We start from the raw sequence: 10,473 nt of genomic DNA, 5'->3' as shown, positions 1-10,473 counted from the left end.
TAGCCCATACAGTACTGCATAAAGGTAAGGCAATAAATGGACTATTATCACTCCTTGGAACATTGGTTCCTTCGGGAACTTGTTGCAACAGGTTGGCCTGACTGACTAACAATACATTTAAAACCGAATCCCTGGTAAAGAAAACAAAGACACTTTGCTGTATGGAATTATTGTCAGATAGAATAACTGTTCTACAGGCAGGTCGGTTAAAGTGTTCAGTGGATAAATAACCTGTTAAAAGCACTAGGGCCATGTACCAGTGTGAAACTGACCTGAGGTCAGTAAATGTCAGATGGATGTTGTATGCAACTTGCCATGTAGCAGTGTCAAACTGACCTTAGGTCACTAAATGTAGCAGTGTCAAACTTAATGTGTGTCAAACTGACCTTAGGTCAGCTTACGCTAGTGGGGCTAGTTGGACGTATATTTTAATGCAGGTTGATACGCTGATATGTGTACGTTGGTAGAAAAATGTGGAGACACTTTGGTAACCACAGAAGAGCAACTGTCATTTGTTAACAAAAAGAGTTTCTGCATTATAAATGGAAATTAGACTCAAAAAGCATGTATGAAAGCTTAAACGTCAAGATGAATGATGGCGTCATAGTGTTTATAGCGTCATAAACTCCCCACTTCGGGAAATACTGAAGGAATTAACACTAATACATGCACTGGCATGGCAGTTCTTCAAATACAGACAATACAACAGAGATTCTAGCCATGAACAGCCCAGCACAAAACAAGAGTTTGACCTTTAAAATGGTCTTTACTGTTGATAACGTTAGAATATCCATCCAAAATTATTTTTAGTCAAGGACAGTGGTTTCCAACCTTTTTCTGCCTTGGCTACCCCTGAAGCATCCCCTCATGTGCATTTTCCCTGTAGGCCTATGGTCTCATGAGTCTTTTCAAGTACCCCTGTGGATAGGCCAAGGTCCTCATACCCCTCGTTGTGAACCACTGGTCTAAAGTCCAGCCAAACCATTGGAATGCAGTGGTTTAATGGTGTATTTCAGCCAGTGGCTTGGTGCCCCGTGAAGTGAAGGGTTATCTCCTGTCATTTGGCCCTCCTCCCTCTCTAAACTTGTGATTCACACGGCCAAGTCTGGAAATTAAAGTCTGCATATTTTTCTCCCTTTTTTGGATGAGGATTATGAGTAGTTGGGGGGGTGGATCCTTTGAACTCCGCCCGCAAAATAAAATCATGTCAAAGCAAATAAAGTCGGAGTAAGAAGTGTATAATGATCACTTCTCAGTGGCACCAGGCATTCCTAACTTGGAGCCAGCTTGCCTGAAAAAAAGAGCTCTGTCACAACTCACACAGGCTGAAAAAATACACACATACTGTAGATCCATAGAGACACACTCTGTTTTTGGCCAGATAGCTAGCGCGCGCATCTCTCTCTCTCTCTCTCTCTCTCTCTCCCTCTCTCTCTCTCTCTCTCTCTCTCTCTCTCTCTCTCAGCATCAGAAGCACTGTAGTTTTAATTGAGCCGATGCAGTCTGAGAAGCTTTAAGATGAGGGACATCAGATAAGGACATGTTCATGTATGGGGGCAGCTCCAGATTTAGCTAACATTGTTTTGAATTGATGGTGAATCTGTCATTTGAACCAATCAATCAATGAATGAATAGAATAGCCAATCCCAATGGAAATTAATCACATGCTACAGCAGGAAACCCCTTCTATCAATACAGTATAAAGCAGATTAAAGATAAACACATTGATCATTCGTTGTGATTCACACATTTGTCATTTAAATACTAAACAATAAAGGAAAATAGAAAGGTAGAGGACTGTATAACAACTGTGAGTGTATCTCCTACACATTCATCATCACTGCAGACACCTCCCTGCAAAGACAAGATACCCAACACAACCTCATGGGCCTCCCCCATGATAATAACACACTGTGGTAAAAATCTATATAATTTAGCCGCTGAACCCCAAAGCTGAGCACAGTTAGTTTTAAATTATTCCACATCATTAATTAAGTAGCTCCGCGAGCATTAATACTCAGAGCAAAGCCATTTGAGATTGAGTAACGGTCGTCACTAGTTAACACAGCCACAAAGTCATAATTATGTATAAAACCCACCTATTTCTACAATTTATCTTCCTAAAATCTCATTTGAAACCTCGTCTAAACCTTAACCTTAACGACACTGCTATTCTTATGCCTAACCCTAACCGTATTTTTGTCTTCATTCATCTTTACAAAATAGCCATTTTGACTTTGTGGCTGTGGTAATTAGTGACAACCATGAGTTATGGTTGCTGGAGGGATTGCTGGAGCTAAAGGATCTTTACTGCTAACTCTCTCGCTTACCCCTCTATACTGACTGAGAGAACATGCCCCCTAGTGGCCACAGCTGGCACTACTTTCTGTGTCACTGAAGGACAATCTATATCCAGTTGTCAAAGCAGTCTCCCTCCCTGCCATAGGAGGTTGGTGGCAACTTCATTTGGGAGGATGGGCTCATGGTAATGACTGGAGCAGAATAGGTGGAATGGTATTAAATACATAAAACACATGGTTTCCAGGTGTTTGACACCATTCCATTTGCTCCATCTGGCCATTATTATGAGCCGTTCTCCCCTCAGCAGACTCCACTGCTCCCTGCCTACCACATTCATACATGTTCACTTAGTCCTGTGAAGGCATTCTCCCTGCCTACCACATTCAGATGTGTTCACTTAGTCCTGTGAAGGCATTATCCCTCCCTACCACATTCAGATGTGTTCACTTAGTCCTGTGAAGGCATTCTCCCTGCCTACCACATTCAGATGTGTTCACTTAGTCCTGTGAAGGCCTTATCCCTCCCTACCACATTCAGATGTGTTCACTTAGTCCTGTGAAGGCATTCTCCCTGCCTACCACATTCAGATGTGTTCACTTAGTCCTGTGAAGGCATTATCCCTCCCTACCACATTCAGATGTGTTCACTTAGTCCTGTGAAGGCATTCTCCCTGCCTACCACATTCAGATGTGTTCACTTAGTCCTGTGAAGGCATTCTCCCTGCCTACCACATTCAGATGTGTTCACTTAGTCCTGTGAAGGCATTCTCCCTGCCTACCACATTCAGATGTGTTCACTTAGTCCTGTGAAGGCATTATCACTGCCTACCACATTCATACATGTTCACTTTGTGGGGTGTTGAAAAGTGTGCGCTTCCTCTCTGATGGCATTTCCACAAAAAGCTAATTTCCTGGATGGCTGCTTACTCTCTCTGTTACATTAGAAAGTGCACTTTGATTCTTAAAAAAAACACCAGCAGTGCCTATTCTCCACTGCAGTCTAATCAGCAGTGTTACTATGTCCCTGACCACTGTGTTATCGTAACTAATGTTTCTGAGGGGGTGGCTCTGCACAAAGACCATCATTTAGCTCCTGTGGTTAGCAAAGAATCCCATCCCTCATAGCACCCAACAACCCAAAACCTGACAGACAGGGCAGCGTTTGTCAGAACCAACCCAGTGTGTCGTAATGGTACAAATTCCTATATACAGTACTTCAAATTAAGGATCTGACAAATATTTTTTTTTACATTTTCGCCTAAAATGACATACCCAAATCTAACTGCCTGTAGCTCAGGCCCTGATGCAAAGATATGCATATTTGTGGTACCATTTGAAAGGAAACACTTTGAAGTTTGTGGAAATGTGAAAGGAATGTGGGAGAATATAACACAATAGATGTGGTAAAAGATGATACAAAGAAAAAAAAACGTTATTTTGTATTTTTTTGTACCATCATCTTTGAAATGCAAGAGAAAGGACATAATGTATTATTCCAGCCCAGGTGCAATTTAGATTTTGGTCACTAGATGGCAGCAGTGTATGTGCAACGTTTTAGACTGATCCAATGACCAATTGCATTTCTGTTCAAAATGTTGTATCAAGACTGCCCAAATGTGCCTAATTTGTTTATTAATAACTTTTCATGTTCAAAATTGTGCACTCTCCTCAAACAATAGTATGGTATCCTTTCACTGTAATAGCTACTGCAAATTGGACAGTACAGTTAGATTAACAAGAATTTAAGCTTTCTGACAATATCAGATATGTCTATGTCCTGGGAAAATGTCTTGTTACTTACAACCTCATGCTAATCGCATTAGCCTACGTTAGCTCAACCATCCCGTAGAAGGGACACCGATCCCGAAGTTAAGCAAAAAACACTTACTGTAATTTAATCCCACTGATTAGAAAACCATTTGTATTCCTTCTAACTAAGAGTAAAAAAGATAGCTGATAGAATTCCACATTACTGTCCACAGTATAAATTACATGGCAGACAGAACTTGGAAATATCTATGGTACAGTATATTTTTTTCTCAAACAACTGGTGTGGGAGCATCCTGTTAGAAGCATCACGTGTGGCAGAACTCGGTGCTGGGAACGTTGCTGCTCTTGCAGTAGGCTAAGCTATTGTTACTGAGGTGGCAGTCTCTGAAGCCGATGCCTCCATTGGGTGTATAGATGGGCTGAATCCTGTAATCACCTTTCAAAAGTTGCTCATTGTTCAGGGAAACTATCTGAAAGCTGGTCTCAGTCATTTCCAGTATAGAGTTATCCTTTTTCGTCCCCGCCTCGCAGTAGTCGTCTTTTCTCCTGCCACGGTTGTATTTCCACTTGGACGATTCAGAGCGGCTCTTCTTGTGCATGTGCCAACAAAACAGGCTCAGCAGCATTACCAGGACGACAAGGACTGCCCCGCCTATCACCCCGGCCAAAAGGAGAGTGGAGTTGGTGTCCTGTTGAGCTTCCTCCGACCCTGTGGCCTTGTTGTTGTTGGAGCTGGATGAGGTCGACTTGGTTCTGGCGTCTGAGCATATTGTATCCTCCCCTGGGCGGTAGGAGTTGAGGGTGTCCAGCACATAAACACAGACCCGGTACACCGACCTGGGCTCCAGGTTGGTCAAGCTAAGCTTCCGCCTTTCCCCACTCACCGTCCTTTCGCGGCTGACATCACTCATCAGGCTTTGGCCCATCTTAACCCAGGTCACCTTGTAGGCTGTGACGGTGAAGTAGGAAGCCCAGCTTACCTCGATGCAGGAGGCATTGACCACATAGAAGGATATCCGTAGGGGGTCCTCATAGGGGGGCAGTGGGCCAGCGGGGTGGGGAGGCATGGCAGGGGGAGGGGAGGGTGATGTGGGGTAGGAGGAGGTTGTGAAGGTGGGAATAGAGCTGGTCATGGAGGAGGTAATGAGGGTGGCGGTGGTGGTGGTGGTGGTGGTGGTGGGGAGTTGGGGGTGCGGGGGCGTGGAGCGCAGGGTAGGCCAGAGGTCGGGCTGGAGGTCCGTCCCAGCTGGGCACTGGATAGAATCCAGGGTGAGTTCTCTGATTGCCATGCCGCGCACCCTCGCTGGGCTCTGGCACATTGAACCGCGCACGTTGATAGAGCCTGGCAGCGACTTGAGCCACACCACCACCCATTTGACGGTGCAATCGCAGCGCCACGGGTTGTTCCGAACAGTGAGCTGTCTGAGGCTGATGAGGCCGTCAAAGACCCCCTGTGTCAGCGTCTGCAGCTGGTTATTGGAGATATCCAGTCTCTCGAGCCTCTGGAGGCCGGAGAAGGCTGTCACTGGGATTTGGTCCATCTGATTATCCTGCAGGCTGAGCTTGACCAGGGACTGCGTCGGGAGGAGGGGCGGGGGGAACGTCAGAGAGTTACGGGCCAGCGCCAGCTCCCGAAGGTTGGACAGCTCCTGGAACGTCCCCGGGGCCACGCCCTCGTCTGTCAACAAGTTGCCATCCAACAGGAGGCGCTGTAGCCGCGTCACGTTCTGGAACGCCTCCTCAGCAATGACGGCGATACGGTTCTCATCTAATCGCAGCTCTGTGAGGTCCTCTGGGAGACCAATGGGGACACTGCTCAGGTGGTTCTTGGTGAGGAAGAGCAGCTTGAGGCTGACAGCATCCCGGAACGCCCCCTCCTCCACCCCAACCGTAGAGATGGAGTTATCGTCCAGGTGGAGCTCCTCTAAGCGGGGCAGTTGGGCTAAGGCAGCCCTGGAGATGGTCTGGATGTTGTTCTCTTGCAGGTGGAGCACCCGGATGTTCTTAGGCAGGTTGATGGGGAACTCGTCCAACTGGTTGCCGTAGAGATACACTGTCTCCACGGACGCCACGTTGTGTAGTTCCCATGGGAACCCTGCATTGTTGATCTGGTTGTTGTGGAGGTAGAGGATCTTGTAGCCCTCTGTCACCCCCAGAGGCACAGATGTCAGGCTCCGCTCGTTGCAGTAAACAAAGGTTTTGTCGCAGCGGCACTCTTCTGGGCACGAGGTGGCAGGGCAGCTGAAGTGCACATTGAGGCTGAGGATGACTGTCAACCAGAAACGCAGAAATGAACCCCAATCTTTATTCCACAGCCCAGCCTGAAACTCCATAGTGTAAAATCAGGAGGGGAATGTCCTTGGGTTGGAGAAATTAAAAAGCAACACACCACAAAAAAAAAAAAAAAAGGGAAAAGTTTTGAAAGTATTGAAGTAAATCCACCAAAAGAGTCGACAAAAAAAACAGTCCACTAAAAGAGTTTGATAATGCTGAGTTCACCTCTTCTTCACGGGGCAGTAGAACAAGAAGCCGTATGGTTAGGCTTAATCCCCCTGTAATTGATTAGTCCTCAACTTTAAGAGAGACAGCGGTCTCATTAGGAAGAGCAGGTCCTCTAAGTGAAGTTGACTCTGACTCCATTCATGCTGAGATATCAGACCAGAGCACTCTCTGCTCGTCCTCACAGGACAGGACACAGCCTGGGCCAATTTAGTGCAGAATCGCAGCAGAAAGCCAATGTGTTTGTGGCCTCCTCCTCTCCTCTCCTCGCCACCCACCCGTCACCGTCACACACTGCTGGTCCCCGCCTGGGGCAGCGTCCAGGGGGGGTGACATTTGGATCCAGAGACCTGTTCCACAAGACAAAGGAAAGGCGAGATTAGTGGCGGGATTTAGGGCAGGGGTGGTCTGTTTCTCTCTGTGAGAAAAAAAGAGCTCTGTCACAACTCACACGCACACACAGGCTGAAAAAATACACACATACTGTAGATCCATAGAGACACACTCTGTTTATGGCCAGATAGCATCTCTCTCTCAGGCACATACTTAACCAACACACAGATCCACTCAGTCTCACACTTTCACACTTCTTTGAAATGTATGCACTGGCTATTTCTTTCGAAATGTCAAACCATCTGATAAAAAATGCGGAGAGTTCTAGAACATCCGGTTTTAGCAGACATAAAGGGGGCTTTCATTCCTTCCACTCAGTCAAAGAGAGAGGAGAGAATATAGTAGTATATGCCAGGACAGCATGCACATTCAGAGATTTCCAAAGCAACAAGTCAATGCCTCAGTGCTAAATAACATGCTAATAAACACATTGCAATGATTTTGAACCGTATGAAAGATAAATGAGACATAGCAGAGACATGAAAGGAAAACATACAGACGTATCAGGCAGCTCTTGTGTGAAAACAGTCTTCGCTTCTTCTTTGTCTTTGTTAGAGCAGACAGTGTTTTGAAGTCAGAGCTGATAAACATGTGCTTACAGTAAACAGAGATAGGTGTTGTTTCTCCTCTAAAGGTTCCTCTTACATATTACAAACCACGAACCATCTCCAGCACACGGACATGAAATATGGCACTGCAAAATGAAATATAAGGGGACTGTGTGTGTGTGTGTGTGTGTGTGTGTGTGTGTGTGTGTGTGTGTGTGTGTGTGTGTGTGTGCGTGCGTGCGTGCGTGCGTGCGCGTGCGTGCGTGTGTGGGATTTTATACCAACCCCAGAGTGACAAACACAGCCTGTCAAATGAAATGGGATTGGAAAAGAATTTAGCTCCTCCACTTGCGATAAATGATCGATACTGGACCATTTCTTAACATGGTTTAGAGGTTTAGAGTGGGCACAAGGCCACCCGGTTGCATTACGGGCCTCAGCACAAGGCCACCCGGTTGCATTACGGGCCTCAGCACAAGGCCAACCGGTTACAGTATGGGCTTCAGCACAAGGCCACCCGGTTGCATTACGGGCCTCAGCACAAGGCCAACCGGTTACAGTATGGGCTTCAGCACAAGGCCACCCGGTTACAGTATGGGCCTCAGCACATGGCCACCCGGTTGCATTACGGGCCTCAGCACAAGGCCAACCGGTTACAGTATGGGCCTCAGCACAAGGCCAACCGGTTACAGTATGGGCCTCAGCACAAGGCCGCCCGGTTACAGTATGGGCCTCAGCACAAGGCCACCCGGTTACAGTACGGGCCTCAGCACAAGGTCACCCGGTTACAGTACGGGCCTCAGCACAAGGCCGCCCGGTTACAGTACGGGCCTCAGCACAAGGCCGCCCGGTTACAGTATGGGCCTCAGCACAAGGCCGCCCGGTTACAGTATGGGCCTCAGCACAAGGCCGCCCAGTTACAGTATGGGCCTCAGCACAAGGCCGCCCAGCTACAGTATGGGCCTCAGCACAAGGCCGCCCAGCTACAGTATGGGCCTCAGCACAAGGCCGCCCAGTTACAGTACAGCAGGTAGGCCATCCAGGGCAGTAGCTAACCTAGCAGTTAGAATGTTGGACCAGTAAACGAAAGGCCGGTAGTTCGAATCCCCAAGCTGACAAGGTGAAAATATGTCGATGTGCCCTTGAGCAAGGCACTTAACCCTAATTGTTCCAAGGTTTCTGTAGATAATGGCAGACCCTGGCCGTGACCCCACTCTCTGAGGGTGTCTCAGGGAGAGTTGGGATATTATTTTTTTTTACTAATTTCCAATTAATGCACACTTTTACATGTGTGAAAAAGGACAAATATAAGCAACCACCAAATTATTATTACAGTAGGGCCTCAGCTCCCCGCATCTCGGTATTCAAGTTTATTGCCTATTACACATTTCCTCCCCATCAGTGCATTTAACTTAACAGGAGCACCACCCTGTGTCAATGCTGAATAGACCCATACCTTTAATACAAAACAGGTTTGATGGGATTGGGTAACATAGCCAAGGAGGAATGTGCATATGGACAGAGTAAAGTTATCTGTATTGTCAGGTTGCTCTGTAGACTGATGAGATGGGGCTCTACACCTTATAAAGATGGAACAAACAATATGAAATACATCTGCAATCTACTTTTCGAAATTGAAAAGGGCTAAATGTAATCAAATAAGCTTCAGGGGAAATAAGCAGCAACCACATGCGAAAATAAATTTGCTGCCACAACAACAGTACCTAAAATGATTATAGCTGCATAAATACCGACATTGGACATTGGAAGGAATTGTGGAGGAAAAAAATAAACCTTTATAAGTAAGTCTGAAGAACACGTCCAATACACACACAATAAAATTGGCACTTCGATGTATTCTAATACAAAATGTATTGCACAGAGAAAGAAATGTGCACTCGGACCAATTAACTCGGAGGGCAAGTTGTGAGGTAACTGCCAATGTGTCTGTGTGAACAGATAGAATAACGTTTTTCGGCTGAGGGAGCACAGTTCTCGCCAGATGAATTAAGTGATATCGCGGCCAGGTTCAATCCGATTAGGATTGGATTAAATGACAATAACGCAATTAAAAGTTTAAAACGGATAGGCTATTTAAAAGGCGATAAAAGGCGGATCAGGTATACTTCAAAGGCAGCTCAGTGAGTGGTGTTCATTTGAATTCATTATTACAAAGAGACATTGAGAGCCGTAACCGAGCATTGAAATTTCAAGTGCAAACGGAGGCTTCGCTTTTCTCTAAAGGAAAAAAATAATAAAGCCGTGCGCTTTGTAGCACATTGATCTTTGACGTGATGAAAAACCTAATTAACGGATTAATAAATTCTACCATCTATAAACAAATATTTTTTTTAACTATTGTCAATTGACAAGTTGACCACATTTCGTTTGTAGATGGCAGTAGATTGTAAAGATAATATGATATATTAGGAAACGGCGTGCTTTGAATAAAAATAATACCATAGCGCTTAAATTGTAATACCTCCATAATGTATGAACCAAATCCAGTTCAATCTACTCATATAGCCTATAAAACGACAACTCCACAAAAAAAAAAACGATTGAAATACCTTGTGGTAAACTATAGTTGTTAATTCAGCTCGGCATTATAGAAACCCAACTGCTGTGAAGAACAAATTGCCTTTGTGGTGCTATAGAACATTTTCACTACTGTAGCCTACCTTAGATGAGGCTTTGTCCGTATCCGTTTATTGCCCCTTAATCATGTTAAACTTTTTTCTTTAGCGCTTTGCCTTGACCCAGCGTCATTCGGTATTGTGTGTGCGAATCGGTTCCGAGCGCCTTGCCATCCGTAGCTATACCGGACAGCATGCTGCCTGAGTTCGGGAAACAGTTTTCTGATCTGTCCGCAATTTTCTCCTATTCCTCGTCAGGCAGCTCAACAACCTACGACTCACCTCAGCGCTTCTCAAAACCTTGGGCAAGGCATTAGAGCGGGAGAG

General features: G+C 45.8%; 1 protein-coding gene across 2 annotated transcripts in view; it reads right to left on the bottom strand.

Annotated features, from left to right (window-relative positions):
- Positions 1-3,915: 3,915 nt before the first annotated feature.
- Positions 3,916-10,473, bottom strand: part of LOC110522505 (leucine-rich repeat transmembrane protein FLRT2) — a 7,162-nt gene continuing 604 nt past the window's right edge. Inside the window, exons 1-2 of one of the 2 annotated variants that reach the window (XM_036976121.2) lie at positions 10,429-10,473; positions 3,916-6,919 (exon numbers count right to left, since the gene is read on the bottom strand). The exon at positions 10,429-10,473 is cut by the window's right edge and continues 604 nt beyond it. In XM_036976121.2, coding sequence (XP_036832016.2) covers positions 4,376-6,403 — 2,028 coding nt within the window. In that variant the 5' untranslated portion in view covers positions 6,404-6,919; positions 10,429-10,473 and the 3' untranslated portion in view covers positions 3,916-4,375. Of the gene's footprint in view, positions 6,920-10,191 lie in introns of both variants that reach the window. The other variant, XM_036976120.2, reaches the window with a different exon arrangement.

This window comes from Oncorhynchus mykiss, chromosome 4, assembly GCF_057628025.1.
Source record: "Oncorhynchus mykiss isolate SJ-2025 chromosome 4, ASM5762802v1, whole genome shotgun sequence".
Classification (NCBI taxonomy): Eukaryota; Metazoa; Chordata; class Actinopteri; order Salmoniformes; family Salmonidae; genus Oncorhynchus; species Oncorhynchus mykiss.
This window is presented reverse-complemented; position numbering and strand designations above follow the sequence as displayed.